This window comes from Amia ocellicauda, chromosome 5 (assembly GCF_036373705.1).
Source record: "Amia ocellicauda isolate fAmiCal2 chromosome 5, fAmiCal2.hap1, whole genome shotgun sequence".
NCBI lineage: Eukaryota > Metazoa > Chordata > Actinopteri > Amiiformes > Amiidae > Amia > Amia ocellicauda.
The window spans coordinates 33,148,641-33,166,381 of NC_089854.1; the positions used below are offsets into that span (position 1 = coordinate 33,148,641).

The following is a 17,741-nucleotide window of genomic DNA, read 5'->3' on the forward strand; positions in this document are numbered from 1 at the left end:
CTTGCGCTTGGTCTCCTGCAGCTCGTCACATAGACGCTGCCGCTCCTCGCCCTGCGCACACACGGCACTTAATTACATACTATCATAATGGAGGCATGATTTTTCAAGCATTTGCAAGCCCTGGAAATCACTTTTGCATTTTCCAGACTTTTTCCAGACATCCAGACAAGCGTACGAACCCTGTTTATATTTAAAATAAATACTTGGGCTGTCAGTCGATTCAAATATTTGATTGGTTAATCAGTTAATTAGTTGATTCATCGGCAGAATAATCAGGCAAATAAGTGTAACAGTCTTTAAGTGTAACAACACTGAATGGGAATGGAAAAAAAAAGATATAAATGAATATTAAAAAAACACTAAATCATTATAATCAGCAAACTAAATTAAAATCGCTACAGCAAACTGGTGTTTTGCTCACAAATGATACTGTAAAATCACACTGCCCTTGTAAGAATAGCATTGCATGCAAATTAAACAAAAAACCTTTCCTTTGTCTTCAGTGTTTCCTTACGAATCCAGTTTGAATCCAAAGCTGGACTGTAGTTTTTAGCGGCTGTAACCCTGCAGTTTGTGCGGGGATGCTGTACCATAGCTCTCGTGATGTGATATCTTGCCTGATTCGCCTTTATAATTTAACACTGTAGAAGCGCAGGGCTGCTCAGTTTGACTGATTTAATGTGAATTACTCTGTGTTCCTGAATACTCTGTGCAGGCCTGTTCTTTACTTTGACTAAATATATGTATTAAATATGCCTAAGTAGCGTTTTAGCTGCATAATCGCAAAACGAGTTCAAGTCGCAATCTCTAGCTCACCTACAGTCTACAGTCATGTGCTTGAAAAACACACGCATTGTGTAGCATTACAGGTGTACTCAGATTCAGTGATTAAACACTTGTTTCATTAGTTTTGATTGTGCAGTGTACTCGTTTAGAAAACAAAGTGTTTTGATGTCATTTATACCAATCATTTGAATGTTTTATGTTCATATTTACATTTAAATACTAATCCATTTATGCTAGTTTTATACGATCGTTGTATCAGCTCTTGTAGGTAGTTCAAAATCTCTGCAATTCTAGTGTTAACCGTATAATTTGTTTTTTAAATCTGCTCGATTAAATAAAAGAATTATTGATCGTCAATTCATTAGTTGATTCATAGATCCGATTAATTGATTAATCAGGGCAGCCCTAAAAAATATGTTCAAATATTCTTACCACCAAGGATGCATCCAGCAACTTCTGCTTCTTCTCGAAGACCTCGTCTCCGTCCTCCTCCGTCTCAAACTCCTTCTGGCAGCGGTTCAAAAGCAGAGTGCGGAAAGGCACCGTCTCTCCCGGCTTGTGGGGGTGTAAACATTACACCCCCACACCAACAGGGTGGGTAGGGGGCCTGTTGCCAAGATGGATGTGGTGCCTACCAAGATGGATGTTTTCCCTACCAAGGTGGACAAACAACCTGACAACCAACATGGCTGACTGGGGAGGGTCAAAGGGCAACCTGAGAAGGGTGGGAAGTAGGTAGTAGTAGGTTGTTCAAAGGGCAACGGGGGGTACAGAGGGACTTTTGTTTCCTGAGGCGTGACTTCTGGGTCAAAGGGGACCTGTCACTTTGTCATAAAGTCAAACTATTACTACAGTTCTATACCTCTACTATACAGGCTACATTTTCCAAGTTATACATATACACGGACAGAGTAATTTAATACTTGATGGGTACCCAGGTACTCATGTCAAGATTGTGTGTTGGTCATTACATTAAATAAACTTCAGCTGCTATGTTAATAAAATATATCAAACCCAAGTCATATTGAACTCATGTGATGGTGTTAATACTCTTTGTAAACAACACAAATGGTCAAATGCTATCATAACAAAAATATCAAGATAGAGGGATCAATAGAGATCCACAAAATAAGTATGTATACATATCCATATTAAATTAGTAATGCACAAGTACTAAACTAATGAAAGAAGATTATTGAAAAAACAGCCTAATCCATGCTTACAGTTAATCACAGCACTTTACAACTGCCAGATTCTTGAATTACCTCTCATGCAAAATTTCACGAGCTGCCTAATTATTGTGGATGACGATGCTTTTATTATTCCAGTGTTTGGCTTCCTGAAGGTTTAACTTGCAGAGAGATTTGGAATCTGTACAGAGATTTCAATGACTAGCAATTACATGTAATCTGTAATCCTATCCCTGACACGAGAAACGGAAACATGATGCAGTAAATGACTGGTTGAATGAATGTCGTGTATGTGACATGCTGGATATAATGTCACAGGCTCGAGTCAGCAAGTCTGATTAAGTGGCCTGGAATCAATTTTCTCAATTTCACGACTCATGCTACCACTTGTTCATCGCGGACGAGCGTGTATAAAACAGATCAGGAAATGAAGCAGTGCAACATGGACAGGATTAGAGTGGGGAGGCAATAAAACTGTATTTTGACATTGATGATATTAAGAAGCTCATTAAAATTGACTTTAGGGATTTTGTTATTGTAGGAACTATTCCTCTGGGGAAGCAAAGATCCTTAAGCCGATGTTAAATATAACAGGCTAGGAGATCCAAATGCAACGTGATTAAATTCAGAGCACACAAATTCAGAGTACATGCAGTAACATCCCCCTGACCTCAGCTTACGCAGACAGGTGGAAGGTGAGATGAAATTTGGAAAGCAAAATGCCTATTGTTATCATGGTGGGAACAATGCGCATTTTATTTTCAACATAAATGCTTTTGAAGGCCAATTTCCACTAGCCGATACTTAAGTTACCTGACCTGTATAATACTGCGACCAGGAGCAATTGTCTCGTGAATTATCGTTACAGAGACTTAACCGGTTTCATTGAATTGTCAGTAAATGTTCAACTAAAGGAATGCTTTATATTTGCTTTATTCATTAATGTTCTTAGTCTTCTTCCTAGCTGTAATTTATTTTCCCCCTCCTTCTCCTTCTCTTCATACCATCAATATCGTCTGTTATCAACATTGCTATTCATATTACACTATTCAGTCTTTTTGTGAATTTAGTTTTGTTTTAGTGCGTCTCTTCTTACAGCTCTTGTTGACATCAACATCATACAGATTGGGATTATTTTACCTGCAGACTTCAGTATTTTATGTTGTGGCCTAAATAAACACATAAAATGGCAATGTGTATGGTTATTCTATCTCCCAAAGTTAATCTCAAAGCATCAGGACACAAATTCTGGTCCAGAATGTATTTTTACTCCTTCAGAAGACTGAGTTTTTCTGCAAAGGAAATCTTATCTGGACAGACAATGAAATCTGATGATGTATGACTGTGTGTGAGTCGGTTCAGTTCATTGACTTTGTTTAATTTCTTTATGAATAGCCTGGAGTACTCTGTTTTCAGACACTGATGATATGTGCTACGTGTGCAGCTAAAGGATTCACATTGATCACTGTGCTATGCCCTGGAACATTGGCATCAAGTTAATTTTAGTAAAATATCCTGTCTAGTTATACTCATGTGGTAATCACAGCCAAACTTATTTTGACGTACCAACATAAAATATATATTTTCACAATTCAATATCTTGACAGCTGTGCAGGAAAATTCTGTGTATCGTCAACACACATAGTCCGACTGTCTCTAGGTATTTCTGCTGACCTTCTCCTTCGGATTGACTTAATTCTCAGAGTGTTGCTAAAGTGGGATGAATTCTTCTGGAGAAATCTGACTGATCTGAGCTCAAACAGAGAAAAACACAACAACAGCTTTCAGTAACATGCTGTGAATGATAACACTGTTTGGAAAGTCTTGCGTAACAGACCTGGTTTCTGTAGTTGTACCTATGACTGAGTGTGTGGAGTTTGAAATGACAGTATATCACTACACACCACTTCACTCCACTTGGCAGGCTCTTAGCTTCGTCTTTCACACTTACTTCTGGAGATTACCCTGATAGTGGTCTGACTGGTCCACAGACCTGCAGGTTTTACTTCAAACTCATTTAGAGCTCTATTCACTCATTTAATGAAGCATCAAAGAGTTCAGCTGGGATTCAATCCAGAAGATCCTTTGTTTGGTTCAGGCCGTAAGTGAGGACCACTGGACCAAAAGGGCTTTCCAAGATTTTAAAATCATCCACTATATAAATTATATTATTAAACACTATTTTCATTATCTGTCACACTGTTAAAGCATTTTTGTATTAAGTAAGCCTTTTTCTGAAGGTCCACTTGGCTTTCTATGTCTCCCTGTTGGGGCATTCATTCTGAATTTTGTTTCACCCTTGTGTGTTTCGACCAGTTCATTCAGCAAGGTGTTTATTTTGTTTCCTCAGAGCCTCTCCCATCCCTGGCTTCCTAGATGACTATGCCTTCGTTGTGGCCGGACTGCTGGATCTATACGAAGCGTCTCTGGAGCCAGAATGGCTGGAATGGGCCGAAGTTCTCCAGGAGCGACAGGACCAGCTGTACTGGGACAAGGTGGACTCTGGGTACTTCAGCAGTGACCCCAATGACCAGTGTGTTCTCCTCTCACTCAAAGAGGGTAAGTTGGGTGAGAACCCGCGCAGGACACTCCTCGACTTTTGAGTGAGCTTTGCCTTCATACGCGTCCTCGCTTTCTTGACAGCTTAATACTGTGACTGTGGTTATGTTATTGCTCATCTTACCCAACAATTCAGACTTTTGGTCTCCCTTAACAGGAACACTGACCTGAATTACAATTCCTTCATTTCCATATTTCTCCTAATTTAATATTCAGATTCACACAGAATAAAGGTGTAAGCCACTATTAATAATGATATTATTTTTTAAGAAGGGTGACAGATTATCCATATCAATATTTGGAAAGGCTCTACAAAATAAAAGTTCCTCTTAGGTAGGAGGTTAAAAGGAGTTTGAAAAAACTCTGTGGCCTCTGTCACACTCAGCACACTCTTGTGTAGCAGCTGTGATTAGAAAATCCCCTTAAACAAGGACACCACTGCTATATTCGCAATTTTTACTCTGAAGTACATTTACATGTTTTTGAGTTTGATCATAGAAAATAACTATATGATAGTACAATTCTGCATCAGAGTAGCCCTTAATGTATTGCTTAACCTAAATACACAGAATGTTTTGTGTGTATATAATTTAAAATGGTATTTTCTGTTGTCTTCTATTCACACTGGAAAACTGCATGACCATAACTTACAAATTGAATAGGAAAACCCATTTAATGTAGATTTTGGTAATATTTCAGATATCCCCAAGTAAGAACCTTGTCATTGTGTTTAATTGACTAGTGTCTGGATGTTGGTGAGTAGCCAACAGACATATTCACAAAATGCTCATTCACCCAACAAGGATGGTGATGACCAGTAACTTTTTGAAAATGCATTAAAATCACCAGCCGGAGTTCCTGAGTGTAATGGTAAATCAATATCCGGTTAATACTGGCATTCACAAATAAGTAGCATTGTGGCATTTAGAGGCTTTCCTTTACCAGGCCTAAGCATTTAGGCCACTGTTTGTACTGTATAATAATCCCAATTACTGCTATAATCCTGGAACACAGGTCAAGTCTTAGGAAATCTCCTTCAGAATCAATCTCAAAGTCATTATAGAATTAAATCCATTTAGTGAAGTCTGGAATGCTCTTTGTACATTTTGATTGTTCTCAATTTACATGGAAGTGTTTTGGGGGTTAGCGGGGGCCAAAATAATAAAAATCTATAAAGATGAGTGGGCCATTGAGCATTGAAGTGCTCTCACTAGATTCTTGCAGTCACAGAGTGCTATGATGAGCTGGTACTGTGGGTCTAGCAATGCCTAAGTAATTTCTAAAGGTAACTGATGCAATGCAGACTATAATATTGATAGGCAAAGATTTACTCTCTCGATAGGTGGAGAGAAACTTGCAGGACCTGATTAATTCAAATAATACCAAATTGGTTTATTCAATAATAATGAAGCGCCCTGGAGACAGCCAGTCAGAAAGACTCATCTAAAGTTTTTCTAGGGAACATTCAATCACGTAAAAGACTCCCTTGGTTGCTGAGCACCTGCATTGACATCCATCAGGTTACTAAGTTACCCCGAACTTAATCACAGACTTCTTATTTGTCTTTTGTTCTCTATATGGCCTTGGATGAAGTTGTTTTTCTAAAAATCAGCTGCACAGAAACTGTACTGAACACACTGGTTACACAATCTTGCTGCAACTGTAACACAAATAGATTATGCTTTGTCATCTAGACAAGGCAGTGTCCCATATCAATATTTAATCATATACAGTATATAAGGATGAAATAAGATGTTGGATTAAATGAACAAATTATTCTTTCAGAAGGATTTCTTCTTCTTCTTCTTCTTCTTCTTCTTCTTCTTCTTCTTCTTCTTCTTCTTCTTCTTCTTCTTCTTCTTCTTCTTCTTCTTGATGTTATTATTATTATTATTATTATTGCTCTTGTTCTTCTTGACATTATCACTCACAAAAAAAAAAAAACAGCACAGCAACATATACATTTTACAGGCAGGTCAGATCAGAAACGCCTCATAATTTATTTATCCTCACGTTGGGAGACTGATGAAAGAGACCGTGTTTCTTGACACTGATCTGTTCAGCGCTGCCTCTGAGAAGTGCGATGTTGGATGGAAGGAGAGACCTTTGAAGTGATATGCCCCATCACAATCTAAAATAGCATTGAAAACCATTAGCATTTAATGCACACTGTGAATGGGTCTTTGGAGGAATGATCTTTGCCCAAGCCAGAAGCTTTTGTGTTATTCGACATTAGTGTCTGGATTATTAAAGAGATGCAAAGACACAGAGGCTCATTGGTTTTCTATGGGCTTATGTTGCATGGCTTTCAAAATAAAGCCCTGGAAATCTAGCATGACGACTTTCAGGTGTATGGTACATCACTCAAATCTTGTTTTCAAAGTGATTTTGTTTAAACATCTTAATGATTCTTGATTATTTTATTTGGATCATAGTGTATTGGATTAAATTCTGTGGCTTTGTACATTGTGCCCTATTTTGGGTTGGTATAAGCTAGTTTGCTAAATGACTCCTTCGATAAACAGCTGGGATGAAATCCTGGAGTTTTTAATGTTTCTTATGTTCTATCCACTCCAACCACTAACTGCTAGATTTATATGCATTTGACATAGCTGCAGGAATTGTTAATTCTCTGCGTGATTCTGAAGACCTATGTGACAGGTCAGCCCTGTGAATGCACAGCTATTGATGAGGGCGGGATTGACAGCTCCGGCACACTTAGGCGCTTTTCACCCGGTATTTAGACACAGCTGTGGCGCTGATGCAGACGGCAGTCATTGCCCTCACCACAGTTGTATCTCACCTTTTTTAACCTCCCTGTCATTTATTTCAGGGAGATCCCATAGCACCTTGGACAGTTTCTGCCTGGGAGCGTCACAGAGACCTCTTCCTTGCCTGTTATGTTAATTTGCCTTTCTTTCGTTAGTTTGTTTTGTTGTTATTTTTCAGTTCCTGCTTTTTCATTTTGGCTTTAAAATCATGTACAGTACCATCAATCAATACATTAACAACATCAAGGATGTAGACTGAGGCATTTGTTCAGTGTGTATGTTAAAGAAGCACTGTGCGTTGCATTTTTGTATTTTATGACTTGTAAGCATCACTGAGGGTGCTTTTACTCTATAACCATACTATATCAATAGAGACTTTATATAATACAACTTTTCTTTCATGTCTTAAATCTAAATTAAATATATATTAATGTCTGATATAGCAATCAGTAGGCCGGTGTAACCCTCACTTGACTTCAGCCTGGTGTTGATAACCCGCCGCAGGTCTTACAGGTCTTAGATAAGCCCTACAATCTCTCTAAGCAACAGATTCCTGTCCATTGTGTATGTAAAAATGTGAGGTCTCCACCTCACCAAATGTTGATGTTCTGCAGGGGCTATGTGGCTGTTAACCAGTGCACGGCAGGGGAAGTGTTTCTATGGGACATGCTGCTCCAAAGCAGCTGTTGCTTTTGTAAGGTGTTGCTGCATACAAACATCTACTGTGTTGTACATTTTTGCACCTTTATTCCATGGAGATTCATAGTGTGTGATTGGTTCATTTCATATTATTGTTCTATAACGCTTTCAGTAAAATTGTAAAACCCAAGTATTTTTTTTTTTCCCTTTTAGTTTTTTATTATGCCCATGTTTCGAGTAGCCACGTTTAGATGCACCTCAGCGTGGCTGTTCGAGTCCAGGGCGTTTCCACTGTGGCCCAGGTGCAGCTCCGCCTGTGCCCAAACTAGTTTCAGGAGGCACTGTTTTTTAAAATCTTGCTAGAGAAAGGACTTAATCGGACTGCAGTAGTATGTCGGGACAAAATACATTCACATACATAGATGCTTTACCGACTGCAGAAATACATCTCTACCTTGAAAACATGGCGATTAATACAACCACTATCTGTTCCATTAATAACGGTGTCAGTACAAGGTAATATTTAAAGAAATCCCATACAAAATAAAAGTTGAATCTGAACATGATGTCATTGATGTGTGATTCATTTATTTAGCGACACTTATTTCGCTTCTGTAGGTTATACAGAAATAAAAATGCTAATACCGAATTTGTGAAAAACTGAGTAAGTTATGCATTCCAGAGTGTTGTAACCGTATTTATATAGCCTAAACATGTTTAGTTGTTCTTAGGAAACTACATATATAGGCTGTGACATTATATTTCATACTGTATATTTCATGATATGCTAAGTGGCTACATGGGACAGATTTAAACACACATGTACTTTATTTATTAATGCCACACAGTTTAATTCTCCAGAAGAGAATAAGGGAAAATATCATGGATACTTAAAGTAAGCTATATTGTCAATGTTAATCGGATCATGATACCTAATACACATTTATTTATTTTACAGACGTGGTGCTCAAAAACAAACTAGACGAAACTGGAGCAGATACTTCAAAATTAACACATCATTTTCCAACATGCAATTTGTTTTATAAATATTTGTATCAATATCAATATATCCCATTCTACTTTTGAATATCTGGTGTTCATCTGTTAGATATTTTAAAAACGTTTCAGTCCAAAGTTTATTGCAATTTCATGTTTATGGTATTTCAGCCTCCAGAATGCCGAGTGTCCCAGGATGTGTTTTGACCTTTGGTGTTTCACAATCACGTCCTATGGCAGCTGTACCTCATGACAATGAATAGAAACGCTGGCAGAAAAGTTTAGGTGTACAGTTACAGCCCAGCTCCACAGAGGTGCACTTAAATGTGGCCAGTGGAAATGGGGTATTAGTTGTAGTTTAGATTCGGGGTGCTCACAATGTGAAAGAGAAGTTGGCTCTGTGCCTGTCACAAGAGTTCTTCAGCAGTTTTTTGCATACTGTGATCTGGAACCTCCTTCAGCCTTGCTAAATGGCCTTGCTGAATTTTGTGGCCGGTTCTCAAACACTGCCTGATGCCCCCATCCACCCTGAGGGAGAGAGAACACACTGAGTCATTTAATGTGCAGCCTGAGGTCCATGACTTCTGCTGAAGAACAATGTTTATTCCTAATCCCCTTCTTTCCTCAACAAAATGACAACAAATAAAACAAAAACAAACAAACAACAAAAACTTTTGGTTTCGCTCAAGCGGATTTTCTACCAGCAGACTTGACCGCAGCACTTGCACTGAACCTACATTAATGTGCTGGGTAGCACATTGCAACTCTCCTCAGCACTCAGCATGTCAATCTGATTAGCCGGACAGGCTGTGAGAGAAGCAGAGCAGGATCACGATTACATGGCAGACAGGGTGCTGGCTAAAGAAACACAGAACATTCATCCATTAGATATTTGCAAGCCAGGACTCCAAAAACACCAACAAACCACTTGTAAGTTATTAACCATTAGTGGCTGTTATTACCAGTTCCTTCTCCCTATTTATGTCTCAGTTTTTCCAGTTGTCAGCGTCAGTTGAACTCAGTTCTGATGTTTATTTAATGTATTGCCACTCCAAAGTTTACATGCCCCGTCTTCAGTGAACTGGAATCTTTACAGCTTTCTCTCAAATGTTCATCAAACCCTGAACATATCAACGATAAATAGGTATAGTTAAATTAACCATTGACTGAAATGAAGGGGAATGAATACTTTCAACTTTTTAGTGGAATAGTTCATTCAAGTGGTGGCCAAAGTCTTTGCATGAGCCACGCTCTGGACAGATGTGTTCCTGTACCCTCAATGTCATGTCTCTAAGTGGGGAGGAGATGCATCTCCATCTAATGACTGGGTCTCCTACTTTCTGTGATTGAATAGCCCCTCTAGATGTTCAATCAACAGCAGTTCGAAACTCAAGATTTACAGAGGTACAGACTAAACCCCTGAGAAGAAGTTCAGCTTATCAGAAATATATTGCATAATAACAAGACTTATGCAATGTGACGTAGTCTTGCTTTTTCCCTGGGATGGTAACCTGAAAATCCCCCCTTATTTCGCATTGCTTTTCAGGTGATAAGAATGTGAATAGCAAATTGCATAATTGCTTTTAACTAGGAGCTTGGCCAACATAAGACCTGCAACATTTATCTGTCATGGGAAGCACATAAGCATCTATAGCCTTTTGTTCACTCAGCTTCTGTTGTTTTTTGACCAAGCCAGGATGACATATTTCCTCCCTCTGTTCTGTGTGTTTCAGATCAGGACGGAGCTGAACCCAGTGCCAACTCAGAATCTGCTCTCAACCTCCTGAAATTGTCCCACTACACGGGTAGAGCAGAGTGGGCCGAGCAGGCGAAGCAGATCCTGGCTGCGTTCTCCATCAGGCTCATCAAAGTTCCCATTGCCCTGCCGGAGATGGTGCGGGCACTAATGGCACACTACCACACTCTCAGACAGGTACTGATCGCATGGAACTTTTGGGTTCAGCTGAAACTGGCTGTCAGAGTTCCTGTTTTTTTGTTTTATGGCTTTATTTTAATTTGGCATACCTTCATAGGAGACTAGGAATTGATCTTGTTCGGCTTTTTTTTTGCTTTTGCTGGGAATCAGACAACCCAGAGATCAATGATGGCTACAGGAATATGAAAAAGGTAAAACAGACGTAATTATGGTTGGCCTTACTCTCTTTTTGATGTGGTTGCTTTCTTCATTATTAAAACTCCAGTTCAATCTTTTTTTTTTTGGCAAATCGTAAGGTTTGGAAGACTAGCTTGTTTTTGAAGGCTGGCATTGATTGGGTTGTCATTTATAATTATATATTTTTTTTAAATATATATATTTTGAAGATAATGTGAAGTCTTAAAGCCATCCCATTTGTAATTCATATTTTGACAGGATGGGCGTTTGCACTATCTGTTAGAAACACCGTTTCACGGGAGGGTGACTCTCAAATGAGGATGAATGGATAAATAAATACATAAATAATACACAAATTAAAGCAAACATCAACAGTAAAAGAGAAACCGGAGGAAGCTTTTTAGAGAAGAATCCCTTTTACTCTTGTTTGTGCTCCTCCTTTGCCACCTATGTCAATCATAAAAAGACCTCTGCGCTCACTACAGGAAATTTATTTTGAGGAGCTGGTATTGAGAGAGAGAGATGTAGCCATCTGTACTGACTCTTGCGTTGCACTGGAGAGCCATGTGAAAGGTTGAATGGGTAGCAGGTGAGCTTGTTAGAGCTGTTTCTAGAGAAAAAATGGGAATGAGAGAGAGGGGAAGGGAGGGAAGTCTGGCTTAGCAACAGAAGAACCTTGACTGCTGTAGAGAGAGAGGGCTCTTTATCACTTCTTCTCCCTGATTGAACAGGCCTATATTTATTGACTTAAATTTGTAATTTGTATTTTTTTTCCATCATATATGCTTTCATCTATCAACCTTACAATACCCTGGGTTTTGTTTTGTTTTCAAACGGTACAGATTACATGAAACTGTCAATAATGACATCTTTAAAGGCTAATTATACCACAAAGTCTTTCAATATTTGACTTTACTGAGAGGGCAGGCCACTGTCTGGGGTTATGTGCTGTACTCTTTTACTGCTGTACAGTTACACTGAGTTATGAAAATGTAAAGACAAAAATCATCTGGAAAACACGCTATGAAGTGCCAAGTATATAAATTCAACAGTTGATACTTGATACAATCAATGACTGCCTGAAGTCTGGAACCCATAGACATCACCAGATGCTGGGTTTCTTCCCTGGTGATGCTCTGCCAGGCCTGCACTGCAGCTGTCTTTAGTTCCTGCTTGTTCTTGGGGTGTTTTGCCTTCAGTTTTGCCTTAGAAATCAAAGCAAACCTTTCAGAGAGAGATAGCAAAAACATTAGGTGTGGCCAAATCAACTATTTGGTACATTCTGAAAAAGAAAGAATGCACTGGTGAGCTCAGGAACACCAAAAGGCCCGGAAGACCACGGAAAACAACTGTGGTGGATGACAGAATAATTCTTTCTCTGGTGAAGAAAAACCCCTTCACAACAGTTGGCCAGATCAAGAACACCCTCCAGGAGGGAGGCGTATCTGTGTCAAAGTCAGCAATCAAGAGAAGACTTCACCAGAGTAAATACAGAGGGTTTACCACAAGATGTAAACAGGAAACAGGAAGACCAGATTAGAGTTTGCCAAAAAACATCTGAAGAACTCTGTACAGTTATGGAGCAACATCCTATGGACAGATGAGACAAAGATCAACTTGTACCAGAATGATGGGAAGAGAAGAGTATGGAGAAGGGAAGGAACTGCTCATGATCCGATGGGGAGCACATCTTTTCATCACGCACTTTTCATCACCAGCGTCAGTTCATCACCTTTTTGCATATTCATCTGCAATATGCATATTCAGTTACAAATTACACATGGTCTGTATGTTTTGATTTATATAGAAAATTCCTTAATGTCCTATGATTTCAAAACAGACCTGTAGACCGGCAGTTGTAGTCAGTTTTTCAAAGTAGATATTCAATTCAGTAAATAAATTCGGACGGTAATTTGTGCAATCATAAACACATAAATAAAAAATGAAATAAATACATAAATAATATATAAATTTAGATTTATTTCATTTTTTATTAATCTATGTATTTATTTATTTTGTTGTTTCGTTTAACAAAACTGAAACAACCCAACACAGGTACCCTTTGGTTAAAGTAAGAATATTGAAGTGTAATTCAAAAAGATGCCCAAAAGAGCAGTTTATTCACACAATAGAATACAATGAATAAATAGGTCAGATAAAAGGAGCAGACAATAACATTAAAAACAATGTAACCCTAGTAGCGGCTTAGCCGCTGTGCAGCTTTTGCAATTTAAAAGTAAATATCTGCAAAGTAAATTTTCTGCATTGATATGCAGTTGTAATAGACAGAGACATTTCAAAGCTCTTTTGTTGACTATTTTGGCTGTAATATTATGTCTGCCTACATATGTGGATACCGATGTACACTCCAGTTTACACAGTTTATTTTGTGAAAAGTTCATTTTATTATTCTCTTTTTTTCTTCTTTATGTATTTGTGCACTTTTTGATAAACAATTGAAGAATCGCAGGTGATCTAGCTCGTCTGCCTGTCCTCTGATCAGCTTAGCAAGTGCATAATTTTCCTTTTGAATTAAATATTTTGTATTGGTGTCGGGCTGGCGACAGGCTTAATTTACAGCTAACACACAACGTTGCCATTATTATTATTATTATTATTATTATTATTATTATTATTATTATTATTCTCCCCTCCTCCCCATCTCTCTCTCATGACTAATTATTATTATTATTTAATACAACAACAAAAACTTACATTGAGTGACCACGAACTACAAATATTCACCTGGTGTACTGCACATTATGTATACATGCTGGTTCATATGTATGTATTCCTCCCAATATGTATTACTGGAATATTAGATCATACGTAAACAGCTTCCTTTACACTGATTGCAGACTGAGTGATGCATTAATCAATAAAAAGAGAAAGGAAAAAGGAGAAATTAAACTGTTGAAAAACGTTAGAACTTAGGGGTGGGTGAAATTAAATAGTTGAAAAACAGACCAAACCTGCCGTCAATGTTGGATTTGATAAAAGTCTATTTTGGAATCGTAGGTCATTAAAGAATATTCGATCTAAATCAAAAGAGACCATGCGCGTACCCCGTGATGAAGTGTGTGTGATGAAAAGTGTGTAGACCCGATCCAAAGCATACCACCTCATCTGTGAAGCATGGTGGAGGTAGTGTTTTGGCATGGACATGTATGGCTGCCAAGGGAACAGGTTCCCTTGTATCTATTAATTATGTGACTACTGACATTCTGAAGTGTTTATGCTTATATTATCAGCTCAGATTCAGACAGATGCTTCAAAACTCATTGGATGGCGCTTCACAGTGTAGATGGACAATGACCCGAAGCATACTGTGAAAGCAACCCAAGACTTTTTAAATGTGAAGAAGTGGAATGTTCTGCAATGGCCAATTCAATCACCTGACCTGAATTCAATTGAGCAGCATTTCACTTGCTGAAGGCAAAACTGAAGGCAAAACACCCCAAGAACAAGCAAGAACTAAAGACAGCTGCAGTACAGGCCTGGCAGAGCATCACCAGGGAAGAAACCCAGCATCTGGTGATGTCTATGGGTTCCAGACTTCAGGCTGTCATTGACTGCAAAGGATTTGCAACCAAGTATTGAAACTCATAATTTACATAATACACATAAAGTAAAACTTCAATTGAGTTGACAGAGCAATGGTCTATTCCAGCAACTTGATTATTGACCTTAAATTTGTTGATAACTTCATTATCAATTAGTGACCCATGGCCAATATTCATAATCTATCTCCAGCCTAAAGCCTTTCTGATATGTATTCACCCCAAACAGCGTTTATTCAATCCACACCTTTCTATGAAAATTTAAGTAGATCATAAACTCATGTTACCCCATCGTAGCCTGAATGTTTCAAAACATCCCAAAGTATTTTTTTTCTCTTCTGCTACAGCACTATACTGCAGATTAGCAATTTCTTATGCTGTCACAAAATTTGTCACAGACTGGGGTTCATGACATGACAGACTGTAGAATACCATTCATTTCAATCTTTATGGTGGTTTTGTGGGTTTTGCATGACCATTGAGGCCTTTCAAGTCAAAATTGTCACAAGTAACTTGGGGGATTTGTCTTTTCCATCAACTTGTCTTATAAAATCAGTGGGATGAAAAGATAGATAAATGGCTCTGGGTTAATACAATGCAAATAACATCTTCTTACATTGGCTTCAGGTTAGCAAAGAAAGAAAAGTGGAGTTACAGGAAATCACCTGTCACTATACGTGCAATTGATCTGGGATAGTTTGTCTCTTTACCTGATTCTATAGTGGCCAGTGCTGCAGTTTATACATATGGGTTTGTAAGACAGGTTTTTGATTATTTTCACAAACTTTTTTACTAGATGGTCTACAATATTGTATGTAATATTATGATCCAAACCTATCCTAAGATTTAACATAAGTATCTAATGTTGACACTAATGATTTTTTTCTAAACGTGACATTACCTTTGTTTTATAATACGTTTTAAGAATGTAACACTATTTTTCCTTTATAGTAATGAATGAGTTGCTGTAAATGCTGATGATTTTTCAGTCAGCTATTATTTTTATGAAATACTGAATATATTTGAATTCTGTGTTGATTTTTTTTCTCATCATAATAACTTGAATACAACCTGCATAACAACTTCCCAAAAATGTCATTTGAAATGCACAGTGACTGCTGGCAAAGCCACTTGTTTTCTGTTATTGAAAATATAAAAGGACTAAGGAAAGCTTGAAAGAAATGCTTCATTCCAACCAGTAATCTCTTGATGGCTTACAAAATAGAAGATGAGAAATATCGTTTGTGTTTTTTAGGTCACTATGTTTTTCTAGATCAACTGAAGTAGCTGAAAAAAGAATAAGGTTTATCCGTTCACAAATGTACTTTTGTTTTCCCACATTTAGGCTAACATTTCCTTGAACTCAAAAGAAACTTTAATATTTGTAAACTATGCCTTTATTAGTCTGTTTATTAGGTATTTGTACTACAAAATAATTGTCTTGTATAACAGCCAATGGTAGCAAGCATCGCTTCTAAAAACAATTCTTGAGGGGAGCTTCTAAGTTTTGAATCTAGGATATCCCGCTGTACAATAGATCTTGAAGAATTTTCCAGCTATCGTTTTGTTGTTTAACAAGTATGCCTACCATAAATAGATATACCATGATTTGTAAAACATTGAAGGAAAGTAGCAGAATGTAGTTTGTAGAGGTAAGATTTACAGAGTTGAATGGTTCATTTTGTTCGTCCCCCAGGAACACCCTAAAATTCGAAATTTTAAAACTATCTGTGCTCTACAGAGAGGTACTTAAGTTCCTTTCTGTAACTTGGCAAATAGAGCTTTCAGACCTCCTGATATATATCTGATATATATATATATATATATATATATATATGCACACACAAAAAAACTATTTTGATATGGACCTATCATACTCATTGTTAACATTTTGCTGTCTGTTAGTAGGTGGACTGGTATAAGACTAGACTAAAATAACAAGCTGGAGGTTCAGCTCAGGGCAGCCTATCTCTGATGGCACGAGCCCTCCTCACAGCTTCATTACTGTGACTGTTTGCCGGAATCTCACCTCTGCTCTGCCCTTCTCTCATGACAGGTTGTTATCTGTGGCCAACCAGACTCTGAAGACACCATCAGTCTCCTCGCCTGCGTCAACACACACTTCATTCCCAACAAAGTAAGTGTCAGCAATATTTTCTCTGCCACCTCCAGGCAGGTAGAGGGTAAAAGCCAGGGGTGTTGCCCAGCAGTGGGGGGGCTTAGAAACGGGAGGGAGTTGACAAGATCAGCTTGTCACCCTGGGTCAGACGAACAATGCAGGATTGTACTGGCTCTGAAGCATATCATTAGGAGCCTTTCTTATCCTGGGCAACAGTAGATGGGGCCTCACTGATTTGCCTATAATCCCAGCAGGCTTTCAGGTGAGGCTCCTCCATAACCAAGTGTACTGCAGGTATGTTGGTCAAGATGTTCAGTGTGGTGGTTTGGTTGTGTTTCTCATGGTTTCTGCTAGGGCCTGCGCCTGGTTTAAACGGAAGGGCACCGTGATGATGACATTGTGAACTACAGTGTACTCCTATTGATTTAATTGTATAATAAGGATCAATAGGACAACATACCTCGACACAATACTGTGGCTGTTGGTGTCCCTAATTCCATAGATGGTCTATAGAAGCAGCTCTGCATTGGGAACACTGTACTTCCCCAACTGTTTGGAACATGTACCTTTCTGGAACAGTAGTCATTAAAGCTAAGGGTAACCTACTGCCTGGTAAATACATTTTGAACAATTATTCAATTTGTCTGTTGTCTGGTTAGTTTGAGTTAATAGGACTATTTTTTATATATATAAATATGGTCTACTCCAGTTCATTACATTTAATGTGTTAACTTTAACTCTCCCATTATAATACAATATTTCAGTGCAGGGGGGGGTGGGGTCATCTTATTTTCCTAGGAAAAGCTGTTTTTTCCATTACAAAACGGACATAATAGAAGTCGCACTGACCTTGCTAGGAATTCAGTAATTTACAATGCAGCGATGCTTATTTTCAGTTTGGAGGCCAGACTTATCCACACACTGTAAAACGAATCCACTGGTGTCTGTAATCTTATTGGATCAATATGTACTACTTCTGACTGAACATTGGTAACATCAATCTTTGCT

The 17,741-nt window shown here is 38.3% G+C and overlaps 1 protein-coding gene across 2 annotated transcripts in view; it reads left to right on the forward strand.

Moving 5' to 3' along the window:
• Nucleotides 1-17,741, forward strand: part of spata20 (spermatogenesis associated 20) — a 115,465-nt gene that overhangs the window by 52,439 nt on the left and 45,285 nt on the right. For both annotated transcript variants that reach the window (XM_066704857.1, XM_066704858.1), the window contains exons 13-15: nucleotides 4,327-4,535; nucleotides 10,675-10,874; nucleotides 16,671-16,751. In XM_066704857.1, the coding sequence (XP_066560954.1) occupies nucleotides 4,327-4,535; nucleotides 10,675-10,874; nucleotides 16,671-16,751 (490 nt within the window). The remainder of the gene's footprint in view (nucleotides 1-4,326; nucleotides 4,536-10,674; nucleotides 10,875-16,670; nucleotides 16,752-17,741) is intronic.